Raw genomic sequence first — 25,524 nt, 5'->3', positions numbered from 1 at the left:
TCTATCAGTTACATCCTCAAAAAACTCCAGTAGATTTGTCAAACATGATTTCCCTTTCATAAATCCATGTTGACTTTGTCTAATCCTGTTGATATTTTCTCAGTGTCCTGTTATCACATCCTTTATAATAGACTCTAGCATTTTCCCTCCTAATGATGTTAGGCTAACTGGTCTGTAGTTCCCTGTTTTCTCTCTCCCTCCTTTTTTAAATAGTGGGGTTACATTTGCCACCCTCCAATCTGCAGGAACTGTTCCATAATCTATAGAATTTTGGAAGATGACAACTAATGCATCCACTATTTCCATGGCTACCTCTTTTAGTACTCTGGGATGCAGATTATCAGGCCCTGGGGATTTATCGGCTTTCTGTCCCATTCATTTCTCCAGCACTATTTTTTATTAATACTAATTTCCTTTAATTCCTCCTTCCCACTAGTCCCTTGGTTCCCTAGCATTTCTGGGAAGTTATTTGTATCCTCTTCCGTGAAGACAGAACCAAAGTATTTGTTTAATTGCACTGCCATTTCCTTGTTCTCCATTATAAATTCTCCCGTTTCTGACTGTAAGGGACCTACATTTGTCTTCACTAATCTTTTTCTTTTTACATACTTGTAGAAGCTTTTACAGTCCACTTTTATGATCCTTGCAAGTTTACTCTCATACTCTATTTTTCCCTCTTAATCAATCTCTTGGTCCTTTTTTGTTGAATTCTAAACTGTTCCCAATCCTCAGGCTTGCTACTTTTTCTTGCAACTTTATATGACTCCTCTTTGGATCTAATACTATCCTTAATTTCTTTTGTTAGCCATGGTTGGGCTGCTTTTCCTTTTGCGTTTTTGTGCCTGAAAGGAATGTATAATTGTTGCAATTCATGCATTCGTTCCTTAAAATGTTAGCCATTGCCTATCCACCGTCATGCCTTTTAATGAAGCTTCCCAATCTATCATAGCCAACTCACTCCTCATACCATCGTAGTTTCCTTTGTTTTGATCAATAATTCGTAATACTAATTTACTAAATCAACAACTTACAGTACTAATTGATTAAATTAATAATTCACACTTGAAGTAATGCGCTCAATCGTTTTGCAGTTTGCAATAACCTTTTTTTTGGTCTTTCCTTTGTAATCTGCCGTGACTTCCCCCCGGGCCTCAGAAGACTTCGGGGGGGGAGGAGTGCAGAGGAGGGCAGTGCTCCCAGCGGGGCAGGTTTGACCGAAGATAAAAACTTTCCCCGTTTGCTTCATTGAGTCAAGACTCAAACTGAAACAAGGAGACTTTTGAATCTGACTCCGGGACGCACTGGGAGGACGATGGTTTTGCTGGTATATCTGAGCGCTGTTGTTCCTAGACTTGTTTTTATGTTTCACACTGTGTTAGCAGTTTGGCGAGTGACTTTAGTGAAAAATGATCGGATGTACTGGCTCCTGCTGCTTTTGATTTTACTGATCTGTATCGAGATGATAGTCACTCTAACCATCCAGAAAGGGACCGATTACAAAGGGTAAGGGCGATTCTAAATTAAATGATCGAATACGAATTCTGTTACAAAAAAAGTTACTGAAACTGACTGTTTAAATTGGGGAAAATAAACATTTTTTTCCCATTTGATTAAACTCGGTACCTTGTTTATAAATCACTGCAACTAGACAAATCCGGTGTCCTTTACAGCAGTAGAATAGCTCATTTCAAACAAGAGTTGACTGTTTTATTTGATCCGCAACCCACAAGTGTTCCCAGTCTGGCGATTTAACTGGGCTAGGTTCCTGGGAAAAAATAATAATAACTCTCATACATTTAGTTCAGGATCTGATTAAAAACAAAACAATAACACGAACAGGAATTCACAACTTGCACAGCTAAAGTTGAACGCCCAAAGTTTATCTGAAGGTAAAGCGACGCTGTGTGTCATTTCAATCGATATTTCGCATCCTATACCAGGTCATGGGGACAAAACTCCAGCATGGGACCCGTTCTCAGCTGAGAGCACCAAACTCCTGAGATGCCAAGAATAGACTGTCTCACACCGATTTGAGAGAAGCCAGCTTACTGATACCAGGGCTTAAAAGGGTTAAATTATGAGGACAGGTTGCATAAACTTGGCTTGAATTCCCTTGACTTTAGAAGGTTGAGGTGTGATCTAATAGACGTCTTTAAAATGTTAAAAGGATTCGATAGCGTAGAACCAGAGAAACGGTTTCATCTGGTGGGGGAACCCAGATCAAGGGGCCACAATCTTAAAATTAGAGCTAGGCCAGTTAGGACTGAAATCAGGAAGAATTTTTTCACACGAAGGGTAGTGGAAATCTGGAATTCTCTCCTCCCAAAGTCTCTGGATGCTGGGTCAATTGAAAATTTCAAGACTGAGATCAACATTTTTTTTTAGGTAAGGGTATCAAGGGATATGGATCAAAGGCAGGTAAATGGAGCTGAGGTACGGATCAGCCCTGATCTAACTGAATGGTGGAACAGGCTCGATGGGCTGAATGGCCTACTCCTGTTTCTACGTTCCATTGGTTGTGCTTCTTCCATATGTGGGGTAATTTTGCATGCAATTCCCTCACATACAAATAAGCAAGAGAAAGTTATAATGTGAGGCAAATGAGGTTAAAATAATTACCTGGAAGGTGAAAGTCTGTGGGGGTGAAACTGATCTTCACCAGTAGTGTGAAATGGGCTCAGCGAATCGACAGCCCATGTTGCACCCACCACGTCTGATTTTCTTTTCCGATTTGCTATGATCCCATTTTGTGCTGCTGGCAAAGACCAATTTCACCCGCTCTGTGTCTAAAAAATCTTTGTAGTGAGGATGAAGTAGTTATGCTTATTCACCAATATGGTGATATAATTTGAGGTGTAACTATTAGCCTAAAAGAAATGGATTATAAGACGGGCTAGTCAAGTCATTTTTAAAAATTCATTCATGGGATGTGGGCATCGCTGGCAGTGCCAGCATTTATTGCCCATCCCTAATTGCCCTTGAGAATGTGGCGGTGAGCCGCCTTCTTGAACCACTGCAGTCCGTATGGTGAAGGTTCTCACAGTGCTGTTAGGAAGGGAGTTCCAGAATTTTGACCCAGCGACGATAAAGGAACAGTGATATATTTCCAAGTCAGGATGGTGTGCAACTTGGAGGGGAATGTGCAGATGGTGTTGTTCCCATGTGCTTGCTGCCCTTGTCTTTCTAGATGGTAGAGGTTGCGAGTTTGGGAGGTACTGTCGAAGAAGCCTTGGCAAGTTGCTGCAGTGCATCTTGTAGATGATACACACTGCAGCCATGGTGCACCGGTGGTGAAGGGAGTGAATGTTTAAGGTGGTGGATGGGGTGCCAATCAAGCGGGCTGCTTTGTCCTGGGTGGTGTCGAGCTTCTTGAGTGTTGTTGGAGCTGCACTCATCCAGGCAAGTGGAGAGTATTCCATCATACTCCTGACTTGTGCCTTGTAGATGGTGGAAAGACTTTGGGGAGTCAGGAGGAGAGTCATTCGCTACAGAATACCCAGCCTCTGACTGGCTCTCGTAGCCACAGTATTTATGTGGCTGGTCCAGTTGAATTTCTGGTCGATGGTGGGGGATTCGGTGATGGTAATGCCGTTGACTGTCAAAGGGAGGTGGTTAGACTCTCTTATTGGAGATGGTCATTGCCTGGCACTTGTCTGGCACGAATGTTACTTGCCACTTATCAGTCCAAGCCTGGATGTTGTCTAGGTCTTGCTGCATGCGGGCACAGATTACTTCACTATCTGAGGAGTTGCAAATGGATCTGAACACCGTGCAATCATCAGCGAACATCCCCATTTCTGACCTTATGATGGAGGGAAGGTCATTGATGAAGCAGCTGAAGATGGTTGGGCCTAGGACTACTGCCTTGAGGAACTCCTGCAACAATGTCCATGGGCTGGGAGGATTGTCCTCCAACAACCACTACCATCTTCCTTTGTGCTAGGTATGACTCCAGCCACTGGAGTGTTTTCCCCTGATTCCTATTGATTTCAATTTTACTAGGGCTCCTTGATGCCACACTCTGTCAAATGCTGCCTTGATGCCAAGGGCAGTCACTCTCACCTCACCTCTGGAATTCAGTTCTTTTGTCCATGTTTGGACCAAGTGTGTAATGATGTCTGGAGCCAAGTGGTCCTGGCGGAACCCAAACTGAGCATCGGTGAGCAGGTTATTGGTGAGTAAGTGCTGCTTGATAGCACTGTCGATGATATCTTCTATCATTTTGCTGATGATTGAGAGTAGATTGATGGGGCGGTAATTGGCCGGATTGGATTTGTCCTGCTTTTTGTGGACAGTACATACCTGGGCAATTTTCCACATTGTTGGGTAGATGCCAGTGTTGTAGCTGTACTGGAACAGCTTGGCTAGAGGCGCAGCTAGTTCCGTAGCACAAGTCTTTAGCACTAAGCCAGAATGTTCTCGGGGCCCATGGCCTTTGCTGTATCCAGTGCACTCTGCCGTTTCATGATATCACGTGGAGTGAATTGAGTTGTCTGAAGACTGGCTGCTGTGATGGTGGGGATCTCGGATCTTTGAATAAGAAATGTCACAATAAATTGTGTGACAGTGTAATCCAAAATTGCTAAAAATAATATCCGCTCTTATGTATTCTAAGCAGCGCCAGGAAGATCCGTTCTGTTGAAAGGATGTATCTACATCCTGTTATAAAGGCTACAAGATTATTTTACAATTAGGCCCTATGGGGAAGTGACACGATATAACTAACTCTGTGAGGTACATTTTCAAGTAAGAGCAATTGCAGCTTGATTTGCATAAGGACAGAATATTTATGGAAGAAATATAGGTGCTGTGGAGCCAGGAAGACTGAAGCCAGGCTTACTTAATGGAGCAATAGATAGAGCAGTGTGGTCCAATATGTTAGCCCGTGGCCAAAAGTGGCTCATTGGGAATCCAGATGTGGTGAATTGCATTTCTGATCAGAAAATAAAAGATGAGTAATAGAAACCATCGTTGGACATGTGCTCTCAATACTCATGTACGCACGGCGTGTTCACATGAACTTTAACTTTTGTGTGTTTGTTGTTAAAATGGTAAAACGAAAAGCAGAGTGTATGAGTGTGTTTTGATCATTGTGAGTGTTTTATTTCCTTGGTCACAGAATGGTGGCAGATGTTTGTTAAGTAAATATACACATGTGAAGCACATTTACCTGTATTGTGCGTAAGGCGTTTTCGACAAAAACTAGTGCATGTGGCTAAAACGGTGCCGCCATAGCCTCTACTGTAGCTAGGCAGCGATTTCTCATTCTCTCTGCTCCCAATTCCCCTCTCAATCAGTCCCCAATTCCCTACTCCCTGTTTTGCATTAGCTGATAATTCATAAGGGCTGATTCCCTGGTCCTGTGGGCAACTGGAGCAGAGGGAATGGGGAATTGGGGGCAGAGGGAGTGGGGAATTGGGGGCAGAGGGTGTGGGGAATTGGGGGCAGAGGGAATAGGGAATTGGGGGCAGAAGGTGTGGGGAATTGGGAGCAAAGGGAATGGGGAATTGGGGGCAGAGGGTGTGGGGAATTGGGAGCAGAGGGAATGGGGAATTGGGAGCAGAGGGAATAAGGAATTGGGGGCAGAGGGAATGGGGAATTGGGAGCAGAGGGAATAAGGAATTGGGGGCAGAGGGTGTGAGAAATTGGGGGCAGAGGGAATAGGGAATTGGGGGCAGAGGGAATGGGGAATTGGGGCAGTGGGAATAGGGAATTGGGGGCAGAGGGTGTGGGGAATTGGGGGCAGAGCGAATAGGGAATTGGGGGCAGAGGGTGTGGGGAATTGGGGGCAGAGGGTGTGGGGAATTAGAAACAGAGGGATAGGGGAATTGGGAAGAGAGGGAGTGGGGAATTAGGGCATCAGGAGTGGGGAATTGTGGGCAGAGGGACTGGGGGAATTGGGGACAGAGGGAGTGGGGAATTGAGGGCAGAGGGAATCAGAAATTGGGGGCAGAGGAAGCGAGGAATTGAGGGCCCAGGAAGTGGGGAATTGGCAGCAGAAGAAGTGGGGAATTGGGATCAGAGGGAGTGAGGAATTGGGGGCAGAGGAAGTGGGGAATTGTGGGAAGATCGAGTGGGGAATTGGGAGCAGAGGGAGTGGAGTATTGGGGGCAAGGGGTGTGTGGAATTGGAGACAGAATCAGTGGGGAAATGGGGACAGAAGGATTCTGGAATTGGGGGCAGTGGTAGTGGAGAATTGGGGACATAGGGAGTGGGGTAATGGGGATAGAGGGAGTGGGGAATTGGCAACAGGGGAAGTGGGCAATTGGGAGAAGAGGCAGTGGGGGAATTGATGGCAGAAGGAATTTGAAAATGGGGGTAGAGGGAATGGAGAATTGGGATCAGAGGGAGTGTGGAATTGAGGGTGGTGGGAGTGGGGAATTGGCAGCAGAGGCAGTGGGGAATCGTGAACAGAAGGTGTACAGAATTGGAAGCAGAGGGAGTGGGGAATTGGGAGCAGAATGAGTGGGGAATTGGGGACTTTTTTTTATTCGTTCATGGCATGTGGGCATCACTGGCGAGGCCGGCATTTATTGCCCATCCTTAATTGCCCTTGAGAAGGTGGTGGTGAGCCGCCTTCTTGAACCGCTGCAGTCCGTGTGGTGAAGGTTCTCCCACAGTGCTGTTAAGAAGGGAGTTCCAGGATTTTGACCCAGCGACAATGAAGGAACGGAGATATATTTCCAAGTCGGGATGGTGTGTGACTTGGAGGGGAACGTGCAGGTGGTGTTGTTCCCATGTACCTGCTGCTCTTGTCCTTCTAGGTGGTAGAGATCGCGGGTTTGGGAGATGCTGTCGAAGAAGCCTTTGCGAGTTGCTGCAGTGCATGGAGTGGGTAATTTGGCGCAGGAAGTGGGGCATGGCGAGCAGAGAGAGTGAGGAATTGGGAGCAGAAGGAGTGGGCAATTGGGGTAGAGGAAATGGGGATTTGGGAACAGAGGGTGTGGGGAATTAGAGGCAGAGGTAGTGGGAAATATGGGGCAGAGGGGGCCGATTTTTGGATGGTCGAGCGGGTGCGTTGGGGGCAGGGGCTCCTAAAATGGTGGAATCCCAGAGCAGGGTTCGGAGCCCGGCTCCAACCCACTCACATCCGGGTTCCCCAATGATGCATTTGGGTACGCACACAGCTCCCACATGCGGGATGACCACCGGCAATTAAACCCAGCGAGATGATAATTTAGATACTTATATAGATAGTTGAGGGTACTTGACAGACCTCATTGACAGGAGATTTTGGCAGGGGTGCAATTTTGAAGGATCCTCAGTGTGTTTCCTGTACTGTGGGAAACACTCCCTGTTGGAGCAGACATGTGGGAGATGCAAAGGATTTTTTGACAGTTGGGGGGAAAAGCTCATTTATTGCAGCAGGGCACTCTGTCACTTCAGACAAAGTTTTGGCTGCAACACCTTTGTCTTTCCACTCAAAATTATTACTTTATACCCTAAACTCTGCTGTGCAAACACATTTACCTACTTTGCAGACCCCCTCAAACTCACACCGTCAGGATGGGGGCCGCCATGGCTGCATTCACTTCATCCGAGGACAAGCAATATCACCAGCCTCGCCAGGCACGCCGTCCACCTCCGCCACGGGGAGCTCCACAACACAGTGCTGTGCCACAGGCACCTACACAAAATAGTCGTGCAACTACACATACACCCACTGTAGAGTGACCCAATGGGTGGCATCAAGTGTGGGTGTTCATGGTGAACCTCATGAAAGGGACTTATTACACAAGCCAGTCAAGAATGGCCAAGACGTGGCAGTAGTGGTGACAATATAATATTTAATATGAGTTGAACGAAAATGAAATATAAATAAAAAACATGACAAAGCGTCAAACACCCTTGTGCATCCCCTTTGTGCTCACAAAACCTTTGCCTTACGCTTTCTACTACTCCCACATGGTGCTTCCCCTGTGGCTGCAGCAGAGGTAGTGGCAGGTTGCTCTTGTTCATGCCCTGACCGATTAGATGTTTTGGGCCTACGCTTTCTGGGTTTGGGTGCCCGTGAGGGCCCCTCCAAAGACTACTCCATCTGTATCTGTGCAGGGGCAGACTCGGCCACCTGGAGAGGAGGCAGCATTGCCTCCTGGAGAGGGGGCAACGGGTGAGACGTGGGAGCGCTTTGAGTGGCGTCCCCACTTCCATGTCCCCTTTCGCCATCATCCCTCTCCTGGCCAGGCCCATATCACTCCTACCACTCTGCTGGATGACAGTTTGGAGGACATGTGTGAAGCCTTGTAAGGCCAGTGCCAGAGTATCTGCCTGCCTGTTTAAGACGGCAGAAAGTTGCTCGCCCTGAGTCCGAAGGGCTATTGTCAGGGCCTCAATGGACTCATTGTTGAGCCGTGCTTGAAGCTCGATGGAGACTAGCCTTCCTTCCATCCCAGACATTCCCGCACTTACCCGCGACACTATCTCAGAGATGCCCTCACATCCCTGTGACAGTATTTCAGAGATTCCCTCCTGTACCTGTGCCACCATTCCACTCATACAGGAGTTGGACTCCTCCATCTTCTGCGCGATTGTGGAGAGTGCGCGTGGCACCTGTTCCAGCACCTCGCAAATGTGCTGCTGCCCCTCGATCATTCTCCTTTTAAAGGATGGCCCCCAGGGTTCAGCATCTGTGTCCAGCTGAGCAGAGCCTGGAGAAGAGTGCTCCCACTGAGGCGGACTCTTCACAGCTGCCTCGGCCACCAGTGTCTGCTCGTGCTCACATGTGTGTGGTGACTCACCATGTACGACCCCAACTAACTGACGACGGGGACCCACCGAGGTGTGTGTATCTGTGCTGGTGGATGGCTTGCTCAGATGTGACAGTGCCCTCTCAGTGGCCGGCAGGTCCTCTGAGGAATCGCCCTCTGCTGTCACGGCAGTCGCTGAAGGCCCTGTAAGAGAACAGAAGGCAATATTAAGCATGAAGACAGATGTTGAGGTGCTGAAGATGGCAAGGCATGTTAACATCATTTGCTATTGTGAGTGCTGAATGTTAAAGTTCTGTCACCAGCCGTTTGTCGGGTGGCAGTCTCGGCGTCCCCGAAGGACAGGCACTCGAGGGTGCGGCTTAGTTCAAGAGCCTCCTGCTCTGCATCCGTGAGGACGACCTGATGTTGCAGCCCCCCTCCGGCCCTCTCCGTCTCCCGTGCATTCAGGGCTCTCTTCTCCTATAAGGGGAGAAAGTAGAGAGGCGTGAGTGAGTGGTGGTGATGTGGCCAACCGCTGAATGCATTGGTTTGGGTGAGGCTGACCATGAAAGAGATGCGTCAGAGGATGACTATGAGACAGAGCCATGAGATTGTATGAGGATTGGGTTGAGTGATAGTGGTGGGATGAGTACTGGGGAGGTGAGTAAGTGCAAGTAAGTTGAGGATGAGGTTTGAGTGGGTGTGAAGATTGATGTGATAGAGTAAGGCTGGCAATGCAGAATGAGTTGGGGAACGGGGGCGGTGATGTGGAAGATGGAGTGTAGGGGAATGAGTAAGTGTGCTCACTTTGGCTGACCTAGTTAGGCCATTGAAGCGCTTCCTGCACTGGACCCAGGTGCGGGAGATGTTGCTGCTGCTGGTGACCTCCTCTGCCACCTTGAGCCAGGCCTTCTTGGTGGCAGAAGCAGGCCACTTAATCCCGTCCGCCGGGTAGAAGATCTCCCTCCTCCTCCTCACCCCATCAGTAAGACCTGGAGTGAGGCACCATTAAACATGGGGGCAGCCTTTCCCCTGGGCTGCTCCGTGGTCCTGTGTCGTTGTTTGCTACAGGATCAGTCATTGGAGGTGTGCCCCTTTAAGTAGAGCTCCTCCAGCTGACAGCCTGTGATGCGGATGCGCAGTCCGCCCGCTGCGCAAGTTTCCCACGGCAAACCCGGAAGCCACATTAAGTGGCTTCAATTTACCTGCGATCGTGTGGGGAATGGACGGATTTTACTGGGCGGGTTTCCCACGCGCCCAGTCGGCCCTGCCCCCCCGCTGCCAAACCGCCTCCCTGGTAATATCGGGGCCATGGAGTGGGGAATTTGGAGCAGGGATTGGGGAAATGCAATCAGAGGGAGTGGGGAATTGGGGGCAGAGGGAGTGGGGAATTGCAGGCTGAGGGAGTGGGGAATTGGGGGCAGGGGGAGTGGGGAATTTGGGGCAGAGTGAGTGGGGAATTGGGGGCAGAGGGAGTGGGGAATTGGGGGCAGGGGGAGTGGGGAATTGGCAGTAGAGGAAGTTGGGAATTGGGAACAGAGTGAGTGGGGAAATAGGGGTAGAGGGAGTGCAGAATTGGGGACAGAGGGAGTGGGGAAATAGGGGCAGAGGGAGTGCAAAATTGGGGACAGAGGGAGCAGGATAATGGGTACAGAGGGAGTGGGGTAATGGGGTAATAATTTTGGGGGGAAAAAATTGCTGGCCTTTTTTTGCTCAATCCTTAAGTTACATTTGTGATGAAAGCGCCTACATTTCATATAGCAGGTGGAACAAGATGAGAGAAGGCATGCTAGGGAGAGCAGCAGGCACCAGTCCTTAGCAACACTACTTGCCAATTACGTAGGATAATTGAAAGAAGAATGAAAGAACTTGCATTTATACGGCATGTTTCACGACCACAGGACTTCCCAATGCGCTTTACAGCCAATGAAGTACTTTTTGAAGCTTGGTCACTGTTGTAATGTAGGAAACATAGCAGCCAAATATGTGCACAGCAAGGGCCCGCAAACAGCAATGAAATAATGACCAGATAATCTGTTATAGGTGTTGGTTGAGGGATTAATGTTGGTGACGACACCAGGAGAATTCCCCAGCTCTTCTTCGAAATGGTGCCATGGGATCTTTTACATCCACCTGAGAGGTTTAGGGCTCAATTTGGGGGGGCAATTGCAGGTGCATTGGGGGCGGGGGGGTCTCCAAAAATCGCAGAAATCCCATTCGGGTTCAGAAGCCGGCTCCAACCCGCCGACTTCCGAGTTTCCCAGAGACCCACCTGTGTGCGCGCGGGCGACCCGAAAACGGAAGTTCCACCGGCAATTAAAGCCGGCGGGATGATAGTTAAAGAGCCAAATGCACCTCATTGAGGTACTTAAGGCACTTTACCAGTGACAGAGTAAGTAATTGTAATGATTTTTAACTTACCTGGGCGGCTTGCCCACCGGTTCTGGTGAAACCAGGCGTGAATGGCCGGAGCAGGGAAAAAGAAACTAAATAAATTGCATAAAACACCATAGAAGGAAGTTAAAACACAAAATGAACCTACCTTTGCACCCTGCTCCGATGTCTGATGTCTCCCCGATCTCCCCCTCTTCACCCCCCACCGATGTCCCCCTCTTCACCCCCCCTGATGTCCTCCCGATGTCCCCCTCTTCATCCCCCCCGATATCCTCCCAATCTTCCCCTCTCCCCCCGCCGATGTCCCCCTCGTCGCCCCTGATCTTTTCCTCTCTCCCCCCATCTTCCCCTTCCCCCCCCCCCCCCGATCAGCCATTTTCCCCCCCCCCCCGATCTTCCCCTCTCCCCCCGTGATCTTCCCCTCTCTCCCCTCCCGATCATCCGTTCTTCTCCTGGATCTTCCCCTCTCCCCCCGTGATCTTCCCCTCTCCCCCCGTGATCTTCCACTCTCCCCTCGTGATCTTCCCCTCTCTCCCCTCCCGATCATCCATTCTTCCCCTGGATCTTCCACTCTCCCCTCGTGATCTTCCACTCTCCCCTCCCCCCGGTCTTCCATTCCAGCACCGGACAACGTCTCGCTCTCTCTCTCTCCCCTCCCCCCTGTCAATCAGGCTGGCTGCCGGTCCCGAAACCTGGAGAGGACGTTAATCACCATCAATCAATATGCAGTCACGTCGGAAACTATAAGTTTTGTTCTTGCGGGTTTGCCACGCACACCTTCACCGCCACCCCCACCCACTGCCAACCCGCCACTATTGCAAAATCAAGCCCTTAACGTCTCATCCTAAAGACAGCACCTCTCACGGTGCAGCCCTCCCTAAGTACTTATGTGCTCAAGTCTCAGGAGTGAGTTTGAACCAACAATCATACAATCATAGAATCTTACAGCATGGAAAGAGGCCATTCAGCCCATCAAGCCTTTGCCTGCTCTTTGAAAGAGCTATCCAATTAGTCCAACTCCCCTGCTCACACTCCGAGATAAAAATGCCACCACTGAGCCAAGTCTGACCTTTAATGTAATGTAATCATAAGCACTGACAGATAGGTAAGATTGAAACTATGAGCCAAGAAGGAGGTTCTCAAATATTTATGCTCAGGCAGCAATAAGGGTACGACAAGTGGCTTCATTGTCCCAGCTAACATGGTACTTCATTCACATTTTTACCTTTTTGTTATTTCTTCTAACCTTCTTACCCTAGATTATTTTAGCTTTCATATCTTGGATTACCCTCATTTATAAGTTCCAACTCCCCAAACCTTCAGTAATGTCCATCCCAACCTGCGATCTAGGTAAGCATTTGGTAACGCGTCCAGTAAATCAATCACAAATCCTTTGGTAGATTCCCGTGTTCACCGTCTCGGTGCTGATCTGGTGGAGTGGATCGTCACCTTGAATCACTGCAGTCCAGGCGGAATCCTTCGTAACGGTTTGATAAAACTAAGCGGTTTGCTGGAACACTTCAGAGGGCAATTGAGTCAACCACGATGTTGTGGGACTGGAGTCACATTTAGGCCAGGACGGCAGGTTTCCTTCCCTAAAGGACATTAGTGAACCAGTTGGTTTTTATCACATTTAAGCCTAGAAATTCATTCTTGGGTGTGGGTGTCGCTGGCATGGCTGGAATTTATTGCCCATCCCTAAGTCTCAAGAGACCACTTTCAATGGATTTTGGGGGCAAAGCATTTGCCACTGGCAAAGTTAATGCTAGATGGTGCATTATGGACTGGTGATTGAGAGGCAGGAGGCATAGTGACATCACTGTAAGATGTATTACTAGGTGTTGACGTGAATCCAGATGCGGAGTAGCTTGTGCGGTTAGTCGGAGGGAGGCAAGATCTGAAAAGCACAACCAAGCCAATAATAGCCGTCGCTGGCTGCAATGCATGTTAGTAGTGTTGTGCAGGAGAACAGGGCTTCCCCAACTCCAACCACGCAAGGGGCAAAGTCTAGCTGGGAAAGAAGGACCTTGTGCAACAACTACAAGCGCAACGGAGGCAAACAGAGAGAAAGCAGATTCTCTGAGCCATGACAGCTGTCCTAGGAGTAGGATTACCAATTCCGCTTGGACGTATTCCTGGAGGTTTCATCACGTGACCTTACGCCTCCAACCGCCCCGCCCCCACACTCTTTCCATCGGTCGCCCAACACGTCTATCCTCACAGTGCAACACTTTCCCAATCCATGTCTCAGTGGTGAAAAGCTTCTGTCTAATCCTTTGTGCTATCCAGTTCCCTTCACAAATTATGATGAGAAGACAGTGATAAAATCACAGCTGGTTGTCTGGATTTAATAATAAAACTGCATATCATTACACAGAGTATCAGTTCTAAATGCCTCAATGTATCTTTGGTCTGAAAAGGTCATTCAGCAAGAACAAAGAGTTTCCAATGCAATACTGTACATCAACCGTGCCAACTTCAGTTTGACATGTTTCCATTAGTGCCTGGCATTATGACAAGTGTAAGCCCTTCTAATCATAATAAAGACATAACAAGTGTTTTGTTGCTAAAATATAAAACTGACTTGATTGAATAGACTAATCGCCAAGAGGTGTGGTATTCCTTACTTACTTTCAACAAATATTGGGTTATTTATGACAAGTTGCTTGTCACTGTTTGGGCTGTTGCAGAGTAAAAAGGCAGTATCCATGTGCAAATTGAATCTCCTAAAAAAATTGAAACCTGAACCCTTAAACGTGTCCTAACCCAGGATAGTATGCCCAGGGTTAACTCTTATTCCTTAGTTATTGTATGTAGTGCAATGGGGATCATGTGGGATGACACTGCATTCTCCTGTTTGTTTTAAAAGGCCAAAAATACTTGTTAGACCAGTGTGTGCAGGTTAAATTTAATAGTCGGATTTATTTATGGGTACAACGACACACGGAAGCAACAAGCTGCAACCAGGTATGTAGGAGCCACTCCTGCTCCTCCTGGCTCTACAAAAATAATGTTAAACTTATTGTTTCCGGGCCTCTTCTGACCAGTTTGCTCCTAAAATGGCAATCGGAATCCTAGCTACGTCAAAGGACCCCGATTTGCATGAAATAGGCCGCCATGGGGTAGGGCTCTTTCAAAATGGCGGCGGCTACAATGGGGGTGTGAGCAGAGTGGTAAGTACATGTTAAAATGTCAGTCAGGACATGTTAAGATCGGCCCCTTATAATGGAAATTGCTTATGTAAATTTCTCATGTTGTAATTACATCCTTCCACCAGTTGTGGTGCTGTAGCACCCCCGTTTTGCGTCTCCCAGCTCCTCAGCCTGTGCTGCAGAGGAAATGCTCCAACCAACTCTACTTCTCTGCTTCCAAAATTGCCATCAATTTTTCAATCTAACTACACATAATATCAAATCAAAGTATTGTATAAAAATAAGGACAAAATATGCAACTTTAAAATGGAGATTGTGTGCCCTGGTTCAATTTTCCCTCACCCTTGAGCCCAGCTTCAGCTGAAGACTATACTTGGTCTTGACTCACAGTGTGCAGCGCCATGGCTGATCAACCAGTTTCTATCCATAGTATATTGCACTTGTAGTTGGCACAGTTAAAGTAATGTTATGTGACTCACTAATTTACAATGGCAGTACAACCCCAACATCATGTGACCATCAATCAACTGATCTTAAGCCGTTTTCCGTGACACCTCAGTGCGATGTGTGACTTTGTCCACTGTGTGATGCTGTAGCGAATTCTTTCCTTGCAGAACAGCGGACATGTTGGTACAGGTGAGTAAAGGTAAACATCATCAGTTTGTCAGCTGTGGCTCAGTGGTAGCACTCTTGCCGGTGAGTCAGAAGATTGTGGGTTCAAATCCTACTCCAGAGACTTGAGCACATAATGCTAGGCTAGTGAAGTACTGAGGGAGTACTGCATTGTTGGATGTGCCGTCTTTCAGATGAGAAGTTAAACCACATTGGGTGCTATAAAATGGGGCAGAACCTGCTTATGCCTGGATTTCACCCTGTGTTTTCCATTCTGGGATGGTAGGAGGGTGTGAGGCCACGGGTGGATCTTCCACTCAGCCCCATTATCTAAGGAAATTCTCGGCCTACCTCAAGAGTTCTGCCCTTTAAGCCTTCCATAGGCATCATTGGAATGCGTGCCAAACCCCAAATCTTTACTAAGGAAAGGTAATCGATGCTGGAAGGGAGTGATTAACTTCCCAAAGAGGGACGCTTGCCTCATTGGGAGTAGAGCAGAAAAAAAACGATTACCTCTGGGGCCTCCTCTTCGCTGTCTATGTGGAATGGGATTCGGCACAGTGTCTCTAGCCTCAGGCTAGGGCAGGAGGGGGTTCTGTTCTGCTGTACTTGCACTCCTGGAGCAGACTCCCAGAAATTTCGGGCTTTATCTCTTTAGTATCTTGGGCCAATGGCTCCTCGCTGGCCGGCTTCTTAAAAGAATATATAAATTTCAGTCATTTTCCAGTCAAAAAGAAATGAAAACCTTCGCACCTGCGACCTCCTCCGAGCCCACAGCCCACTCCTTGCTGCCTCTGGAAAACAATGTAAAGATTTGGCCCTATATCATATTGGGTCCCACCTCGTACTCTTTCCGTGCTCCCAGCTGTAAAATAATATTTTAAAGTCCGGTTCTGTTGGGACCTGCTCCTTGATCTTTCCAGTTCCAGCTGGGAAAAAATAAAGTCAAAACATAGCCCTGGACCCGAGCTGTCCTCCAAGAGAGTTAACTGTGCAGGCCTGCTTCCCGCTCTTCATCTGTCCCACCTCTGAACCGTGGTAGTATCCAGCCCTGTTCCCCACTCCTCTTCACTTTGTAAAGCACTCCGAAAGTAAAACTATGGCTCACACCCAGGCGTGCTCTCTCTCCTTCTGGCTTTCAGGACTTTCAACCAGGAATTTGGTAAGTGTGGGAATTAGGGTTAGGATTAGGGTTAGGGCTAATGCAGAGGGTGAAGGAGATGCTAAGCAATTTAAACCAAGGGACTATAAACTAACCTGTCAAATTTTAATACTTCAATAAAAAATACACAACATTTAAAGAAGACTAAATAATTACTAATTGTTTTGAAATCAAGCTAAATCCATTTACGAAATATAATTTAGATCTCAAGTGATTCTATTAGTCCTAGAAATAAACTACTGATTAAATAAATAAAATCTAGAGATGGCAGTACAGGCTGTGTGTCGGGACTGTAGTATGTGGGAGTTTGTGGACAGCGAGACTGTCCCAGATTGCCACATCTGCAGTAAATGTCTCTGGCTTGAGACACTCCGGCTCAGAGTCTTTGAGCTGGAGTGTGAGTTAGAGACACACCGACACATAAGGGAAGGGGAGGTAGAGAAGGAGGTCCCGCAGACACTGGTCCTATCCAACAGGTACTGGGTACTGGGTACTTGATACCTGTGAGGATAAGGGTGAAGGCTGCAGGGAGGATGCCCAGAATGCTAAACATGGCACCATGGACCACCTAACACTGCAACACAGACCATCAGCCAGCTCGCAAAATTGCATAGTTTGAAACGACTTTGCATGCCTCTATCAAACAAAACAGATGATGTGACTCATGAGTATGATTCCGATAAGGAATCTGATGAAAGAGGGAGGGGGGAGGATCAGGCTATAACATAATCTGAAAGGATATGGAAGGAAGAAGGGGGGTGAAGTTGCTGTACTAATTAGAGATAACATAAGGACAGTAGAAAAAAGGGACATAACTAAGAGAAGGATAGAAACAGAATCCATATGGATTGAAAGATAGGGGTATACTACAGACCACTTAATAGTGGAAAGGAAGTGGAGGAAGAACTAAGTGAGCAAATATGTGAAATGAGTAAAGGACATAGAATAATAATCATGGGAGATTTTAACTACCCCCAAATAAACTGGGAAGAAGAGGTAGGTAAAGGGGTACAGGGAATGGAGTTTTTACAATGTGTGCAGGACTCCTTTCTTACCCAGTATATAAAAAGTCCAACAAGAGAGGAAGCACTGCTGAATCTAGTAATGGGAAATGAACCAGAACAGATAAGAGAAGTAAGCGTAGGGGAACATCTAGGCAATAGTGATCACAACATAATAAGGTTTAAGATAAAGATTGAGAAGGACATAAGTAGGACAAAGACCAAAGTAATAAATTGGAAAAAAGCTGATTTTCAAGGGATGAGAATGGAACTAGGGAAATATTTAAATAAGATAAACAAAGAAGTAGAACAGCAGTGGGAAACATTTAAAACGGTGATCAGTAGAGTCCAGGAGAAATATATCCCAATAAAAAGTAAGAACAAACTAGCCAGTAATGATACACCATGGATGAATAAAGCAATAAGGGCAAAATTGAAACTAAAGAAAAAGGCATACATTAAGTACATAGACAACAAAGGAGAGGATGACAAAAGGGAATATGAAAATGTTAGGAAAGAAGTTAAAAAACATTAGGAAGGCAAAGATAAACTACAAAATTAAATTATCAAGGAATATAAAAAGAAATAGTAAAACATTCTATAGACACATAAATAACAAAAGAAAATTCAGGAATAGGGATAGGGCCACTAAGGGATACAAATGATAAACTCACAGGTAATGATAGCAAAATGACAGAAATATTGAATAATTACTTTGCCTCAGTATTTACCAGAGAGACTAACAAGATGGGCATAACATTAGAAGAAGAGATCAAAAAAGATATAAAGACATTTAAGATAGAAAGGGGGGAGATAATTGATAAACTAATCAAACTTAGAGAGGATAAAACCCCTGGTCCGGATGGATTGCATCTGTACATATTAAAAGAAGTTAGGGAAGAGATAGCAGAGGCACTATTACATATATATATAAACATTCGTTATAAAAGGGAATAGTGCCAGAGGACTGGCAGACAGTTAATGTGATTCCTATATTTAAAAAGAGAGATAGAACAAGTCCAGGGAACTATAGACCAATTAGCTTAACGTCGCTGGTAGGAAAGATAATAGAATCATTACTCAAAGGTGTAATAGGAAAATATCTAGAAACCAAAAATATAATAAAGAATAGTCAGCATGGATTTCAAAAGGGAAGGTCATGCTTCACCAATCTTATTGAATTCTTTGAAGAAGTAACAGAAAGGGTATAGAATCATAGAATCATAGAAGTTACAACATGGAAACAGGCCCTTCGGCCCAACATGTCCATGTCGCCCAGTTTATACCACTAAGCTAGTCCCAATTGCCTGCACTTGGCCCATATCCCTCTATACCCATCTTACCCATGTAACTGTCCAATTGCTTTTTAAAAGACAAAATTGTACCCGCCTCTACTACTGCCTCTGGCAGCTCGTTCCAGACACTCACCACCCTTTGAGTGAAAAAATTGCCCCTCTGGACCCTTTTGTATCTCTCCCCTCTCACCTTAAATCTATGCCCCCTCGTTATAGACTCCCCTACCTTTGGGAAAAGATTTTGACTATCTACCTTATCTATGCCCCTCATTACTTTATAGACTTCTATAAGATCACCCCTTAACCTCCTACTCTCCAGGGAAAAAAGTCCCAGTCTGTCTAACCTCTCCCTGTAAGTCAAACCATCAAGTCCCGGTAGCATCCTAGTAAATCTTTTCTGCACTCTTTCTAGTTTAATAATATCCTTTCTATAGTAGGGTGACCAGAACTGTACACAGTACTCCAAGTGTGGCCTCACCAATGCCCTGTACAACTTCAACAAGACATCCCAACTCCTGCATTCAGTGTTCTGACCAATGAAACCAAGCATGCCGAATGCCTTCTTCACCACCCTATCCACCTGTGACTCCACTTTCAAGGAGCTATGAATCTGTACTCCTAGATCTCTTTGTTCTATAACTCTCCCCAACGCCCTACCATTAACGGAGTAGGTCCTGGCCCGATTCGATCTACCAAAATGCATCACCTCACATTTATCTAAATTAAACTCCATCTGCCATTCATCGGCCCACTGGCCCAATTGATCAAGATCCCGTTGCAATCCCAGATAACCTTCTTCACTGTCCACAATGCCACCAATCTTGGTGTCATCTGCAAACTTACTAACCATGCCTCCTAAATTCTCATCCAAATCATTAATATAAATAACAAATAACAGCGGACCCAGCACCGATCCCTGAGGCACACCGCTGGACACAGGCATCCAGTTTGAAAAACAATCCTCTACAACCACCCTCTGTCTTCTGTCGTCAAGCCAATTTTGTATCCAATTTGCTACCTCACCTTGGATCCCATGAGATTTAACCTTATGTAACAACCTACCATGCGGTACCTTGTCAAATGCTTTGCTGAAGTCCATGTAGACCACGTCTACTGCACAGCCCTCATCTATCTTCTTGGTTACCCCTTCAAAAAACTCAATCAAATTCGTGAGACATGATTTTCCTCTCACAAAACCATGCTGACTGTTCCTAATTAGTCCCTGCCTCTCCAAATGCCTGTAGATCCTGTCTCTCAGAATACCCTCTAACAACTTACCCACTACAGATGTCAGGCTCACTGGTCTGTAGTTCCCAGGCTTTTCCCTGCCGCCCTTCTTAAACAAAGGCACAACATTTGCTACCCTCCAATCTTCAGGCACCTCACCTGTAGCTGTCGATGATTCAAATATCTCTGCTAGGGGACCCGCAATTTCCTCCCTAACCTCCCATAACGTCCTGGGATACATTTCATCAGGTCCCGGAGATTTATCTACCTTGATGCGCGTTAAGACTTCCAGCACCTCCCTCTCTGTAATATGTACACTCCTCAAGACATCACTATTTATTTCCCCAAGTTCCCTAACATCCATGCCTTTCTCAACCGTAAATACCGATGTGAAATATTCATTCAGGATCTCACCCATTTCTTGTGGTTCCGCACATAGATGACCTTGTTGATCCTTAAGAGGCCCTACTCTCTCCCTAGTTACCCTTTTGCCCTTTATGTATTTGTAGAAGCTCTTTGGATTCACCTTTGCCTGATCTGCCAAAGCAATCTCATATCCCCTTTTTGCCCTCCTGATTTCTCTCTTAACTCTACTCCGGCAATCTCTATACTCTTCAAGGGATCCACTTGATCCCAGCTGCCTATGCATGTCATATGCCTCCTTTTTTTTGACTAGTGCCCCAATCTCCCGAGTCATCCAAGGTTCCCTACTTCTACCAGCCTTGCCCTTCACTTTATAAGGAATGTGCTTACCCTGAACCCTGGTTAACACACTTTTGAAAGCCTCCCACTTACCAGACGTCCCTTTGCCTGCCAACAGACTCTCCCAATCAACTTCTGAAAGTTCCTGTCTAATACCATCAAAATTGGCCTTTCCCCAATTTAGAATTTTAACTTTTGGGCCAGACCTATCCTTCTCCATAGCTATCTTAAAACTAATGGAATTATGATCACTTGTCCCAAAGTGATCCCTCACCAACACTTCTGTCACCTGCCCTTCCTTATTTCCCAAGAGGAGGTCAAGTTTTGCCCCCTCTCTAGTCGGGCCATCCACATACTGAATGAGAAATTCCTCCTGAATACACTCAACAAGTTTCTCTCCATCCAAGCCCCTAATGCTATGGCTGTCCCAGTCAATGTTGGGAAAGTTAAAGTCCCCTACTATTACCACCCTATTTTTCTTGCAGCTGTCTGTAATCTCCTTACATATTTGCTCCTCAATTTCCCATTGACTATTTGGGGGTCTGTAGTACAATCCTATCAAAGTGATCTCTCCCTTCTTATTTTTCAGTTCTACCCATATAGACTCAGTGGGCGAACCCTCGGATATATCCCCTCTCACTACTGCCGTGATGTTCTCCCTAATCAAGAACGCAACTCCCCCTCCTCTCTTACCTCCTGCTCTATCTTTCCTATAGCATCTGTACCCTGGAACATTGAGCTGCCAGTCCTGCCCCTCCTTTATCCATGTTTCAGTAATAGCTATAACATCCCAGTCCCATGTACCCATCCATGCCCTGAGTTCATCTGCCTTGCCCATCAGACTTCTTGCATTGAAATAAATGCAGTTTAATCTAGACTTCCCTTGGTCTTTGCCCTGCTTTCTCAGACCATCTGTCCGGTCATGTTCTGTACACTCTCCCTTACTGCCTTTTGTTTCTGTCACCATTTTATTTCCCACTGACTTCCTGCATCGGTTCCCATCCCCCTGCCACATTAGTTTAAACCCTCCCCAACAGCACTGGCAAACACTCCCCCTAGGACATTGGTTCCAGTCCTGCCCAGATGCAGACCGTCCAATTTGTACTGGTCCCACCTCCCCCAGAACCGGTTCCAATGGCCCAGGAATTTGAATCCCTCCCTCTTGCACCATCTCTCAAGCCACGTATTCATCTTAGCTATCCTGTCATTCCTACTCTGACTTGCCCGTGGCACTGGTAGCAATCCTGAGATTACTACCTTTGAGGTCCTACTCTTTAGTTTAACTCCTAACTCCCTAAATTCAGCTTGTAGAACCTCATCCTGTTTTTTACCTATATCGTTGGTGCCTATATGCACCACGACAACTGGCTGTTCACCCTCCCCCTCCAGAATGTCCTGCAGCCGCTCCGAGACATCCTTGACCCTTGCACCAGGGAGGCAACATACCATCCTGGAGTCTCGGTTGCGTCCGCAGAAACGCCTGTCTATTCCCCTTACAATCGAGTCCCCTATCACTATAGCTCTGCCACTCTTTTTCCTGCCCTCCTGTGCAGCAGAGCCAGCCACGGTGCCATGAACCTGGCCACTGCCACCTTCCCCTGGTGAGCCATCTCCCCCAACAGTATCCAAAACGGTATACCTGTTTTGGAGGGAGATGACCGCAGGGGACCCCTGCACTGCCTTCCTACTCTTCCTCTGTCTGTTGGTCACCCATTCACTATCTCCCTCAGTAATTTTTATCTGCGGTGTGACCAACTCACTGAACGTGCTATCCACGACTTTCTCAGCATCGCGGATGCTCCAAAGTGAGTCCATCCGCAGCTCCAGAGCCGTCAAGCGGTCAAACAATAGCTGCAGCTGGACACACTTCCCGCAGGTGAAGGAATCAGGGATACAGGAAGGATCCCTGAATTCCCACATCCCACAAGAGGAACATGACACGGCTCTGGGATCTCCTGCCATGACTTACCCTTAAGTTAGCTTAACAACAAGGGTAATGTAGTAGATGTAATATATTTGGATTTTCAAAAGGCCTTCGATAAGGTACCGCATTGTAGACTCATGTCTAAGGTCAGAGCATGTGGAGTCAGGGGACAGGTAGCAGAATGGCTAGCAAGCTGGCTACAAAACAGAAAACAGAGAGTAGGGGTTAAAGGTAGTTACTCAGACTAGCAAAAGTTGGGAAGTGGTGTTCCACAAGGATCGGTGCTGGGACCACTGTTGTTCATCATTTACATAAATAATTTGGACTCAGGAATCAGAAGTACAATTTCAAAATTTATGGTCAACACCAAATTGTGGGGGGGGTGCAGTTAATATCGAGGAGGACTGTAACAAAATAGTGGAAGGCATTAATAAACTTGCAGAATGGGTGTGAAATTGGCAAATGAATTTCAATATAGATAAGTGTGAGGTATTACATTTTGGTAGGAAGAATAAGGGGGCCACATACTGCTTGGATAATAAGAGTCTAAATGGGGTAGAGGAGCAGAGGGATCTGGGGGGACAGATACACAAATCACAAAAAGTAGCGACACAGGTTAATAAGGCCATTAAAAAAAGCAAACCATGCACTGGGGTTCATTTCTAGAGGGATAGAATTGAAAAGCAGAGAAGTTACATTAAACTTGTATAGAACTTTGGTTAGACTATACTTGGAGTACTGTGAACAGTTCTGGCCTCCATGTTATAAAAAGGATATAGATGCACTGGAGAAGGTGCAAAAAAGATTTATTGGGATGATACCAGAACTGAGAGGTTATACTTATCAGGAAAGATTGAGCAGGCTGGGGCTCTTTTCTTTAGAAAAGAGAAGACTGAGAGGTGACCTTTAAGATTATGAAAGGGGTTGATAGGGTAGATGTGGAGAGGATGGGGGAAAAGTTGGATAAGGGTCCGTTCTGGGTGATGGTAGCGCATCGCGCCCGACAGACCCTACGCAGGCAGCACATGAACTTCGTGCTGCCTGATATTTACCATGAAATCTCTGTGCAGCAAGTGCAGCCCTCGCTGCTGTGAGGCTGCACGGAGAATGAGGAAGTTGGAAATGGGGCGTGCACAGCGCACGTCATCAACAGCCTGCACTACTTAAAGGTGCAGGCACATTTCAAATGGCAGGTACACAGCCAACCAGGAGAAGGGAAAATGGCCATGAGAGTAGCTGCACCAACAAGAGAGAGGGCTCCACGCTTCTCCGACGATGCTCTCGAGGCCCTGGTGGAAGGCGTGGACCAAAGGAGGGCAAACATGTAACCGTAGGGTGGCTGGAGACCCTCCAGACGACAGCTGCGTAGGCATTGGCAGGCTGTGGTGCAGGAGGTGAATGCCAGGAGCATTGCATCACGCACGTGGGTGCAGTGCTGGAAGAAGTTTAATGATTTGACACGAGTGGTCAAGGTAAGTGAATGCAAGTGTCAAGTGGCACATCCTACCAACTGCACCACTGCTCCACGCACGACACCTCCTGTCACTCACCCACCCACCAACAAACACTGCCCATCCATACGCAATGCTGCATCTCACCCGCACACAGTAACACACTTGCAGGCCACACAACCACCACTCACAAGTCAAAAACTGGCAGCTATTCGACCATGACAGGTACATCACCCACACATCTTGCAGGACACTCACTGACACATTGTCCTCTGTCTTGCAGGAGAAGGTGGCGTATAATACCTGGCAGCAGGAGGGACCTGAGGCTGGACGGGCACGTCTGCACGTCCTCATCCCCATGGAGGAGACAGTGCTACGGGTCATTGGGCAGGCCATCGCTGCAGCTGTCACAATATGCCACGCTGGAGGTCCCGGTGAAGGGGGTCTCTGCATATCTAATGCTCCTTCTCCTTTTTCACATCTCCCTCCTCCCATAATCTTTTCTCACTCACGTGCTGCACATGCTGTCAGCACACACGTCTTACTTGCTCCTCTCCCCACTCCACAACTCAACCTGTTTCCCTTTGTCATTGCAGATACCCAAGAACATGTGATGGCACCGTCCGAGGAGGAAGAGGAGGAGGAGGAGGGGGACACTGAAGCCACACCATCACTCGATCTGACACTTGCTTCCACCAGCTCAGAGACTGACACTGCGCGTCCTTTAGAGGTTAGGTTAGAGGAGGGATCTGCACGTGGTGAGACACCGGGCACAAGTGCGCAGGAGCCGGGGCGGAGGGAACGGATACCACAGGTACCAGCTCTCCGGAGGGTGAGGTCACTCACTAGTTCTGCTGCAGAGGAGTCAGATGAGGACTTCGATGGGCCAGGCTACAGAAGACGGCTGATGGGCGTACACCACCAAATGCTTGGGGCACTGGAAAGCCTGTCAGAAAGCATGGGCACAATGAGAAGGGGCATGGAGGAGTCCAGCTCCATCTTGGCGCAGGACTTTGCGCAGAGCTTGGAGCCCATCCTTTCCAACATGGAACGGGTGGTCACCTCCATCAGCGCACCTGTGGAACCCTCCATGATGCAGCGTCTGATGACTGATGTCACAGCTTCCATTGCAGCACAAACATCTGCCATCCAAGATCTGACTGCTGCATTTGCAGCTCAGACTGCTGCCTTGGAAGCTCAGACTGCTGCTATCGTGGCTCTGGGGACCACTGTGGAACGGGGCTTCCGGGGCGTCAGCACTCCAGCAATCCGTTCTCCAGCTGATCACCAGGATTGCTGAGACGTCGTCCCGGGAGAGTGGCAGTGGTGCCATGGCAGTCAGACCTGCTGACCTCTCTCAGGACGACAGCCTTCCTGCTCCCACCCCTGCCACTCCGCCAGTGCCCCTGTTGTTGCCTGTCGGCAAGCCGGCCAGACTGCTGCAGCCCATGCTGAGATGGTGCAGTCTGAAGCCGGGCCCTCCCGGTCCAGAGCTGCTCGAGGTCATCCTCCAAGTCCATCTGCACGCTCCTCCATTAAAGGCCAGCAGCCTCCCACCACCCATGCTCCAGCCACTGGGGAGGTACCTCATAGGAGCACTAGGATAGGTAAAGGCACACGAACAACAGGCACTAAGGGAATGCATAAGGGTGAGAGTTTGATTTTGCATTTGGTGGTGGTTTTTATTTATGCAATGAGCTGAGAGGGACACCAATGTGTAATTAGATGGAGGTCGATTTGATTGTCTTGTGGGAGGGGAAAGGTGGGGAATGTAGGACTGTTGGTGAGTTGGGGGATGTAGTTCAAATTATTGATAGCGGGCACGGATTAGGCGAGCACGCAGAGCCCTTGCAGACAAGGCATGTGGTTCCTGCTGCACCCTTGCGTCTTCCTCCACTTCCTCTTCTGGCTCCACCC

The 25,524-nt window shown here is 47.4% G+C and overlaps 1 protein-coding gene across 1 annotated transcript in view; it reads left to right on the top strand.

Moving 5' to 3' along the window:
* Positions 1 to 1,257: 1,257 nt before the first annotated feature.
* Positions 1,258 to 25,524, top strand: part of LOC137340200 (transmembrane protein 26-like) — a 35,128-nt gene continuing 10,861 nt past the window's right edge. The window contains exon 1 of the mRNA XM_068002605.1: positions 1,258 to 1,503. Coding sequence (XP_067858706.1) covers positions 1,313 to 1,503 — 191 coding nt within the window. The 5' untranslated portion in view covers positions 1,258 to 1,312. The remainder of the gene's footprint in view (positions 1,504 to 25,524) is intronic.

This window comes from Heptranchias perlo, chromosome 21 (genome assembly GCF_035084215.1).
Source record: "Heptranchias perlo isolate sHepPer1 chromosome 21, sHepPer1.hap1, whole genome shotgun sequence".
NCBI lineage: Eukaryota > Metazoa > Chordata > Chondrichthyes > Hexanchiformes > Hexanchidae > Heptranchias > Heptranchias perlo.
This window is presented reverse-complemented; position numbering and strand designations above follow the sequence as displayed.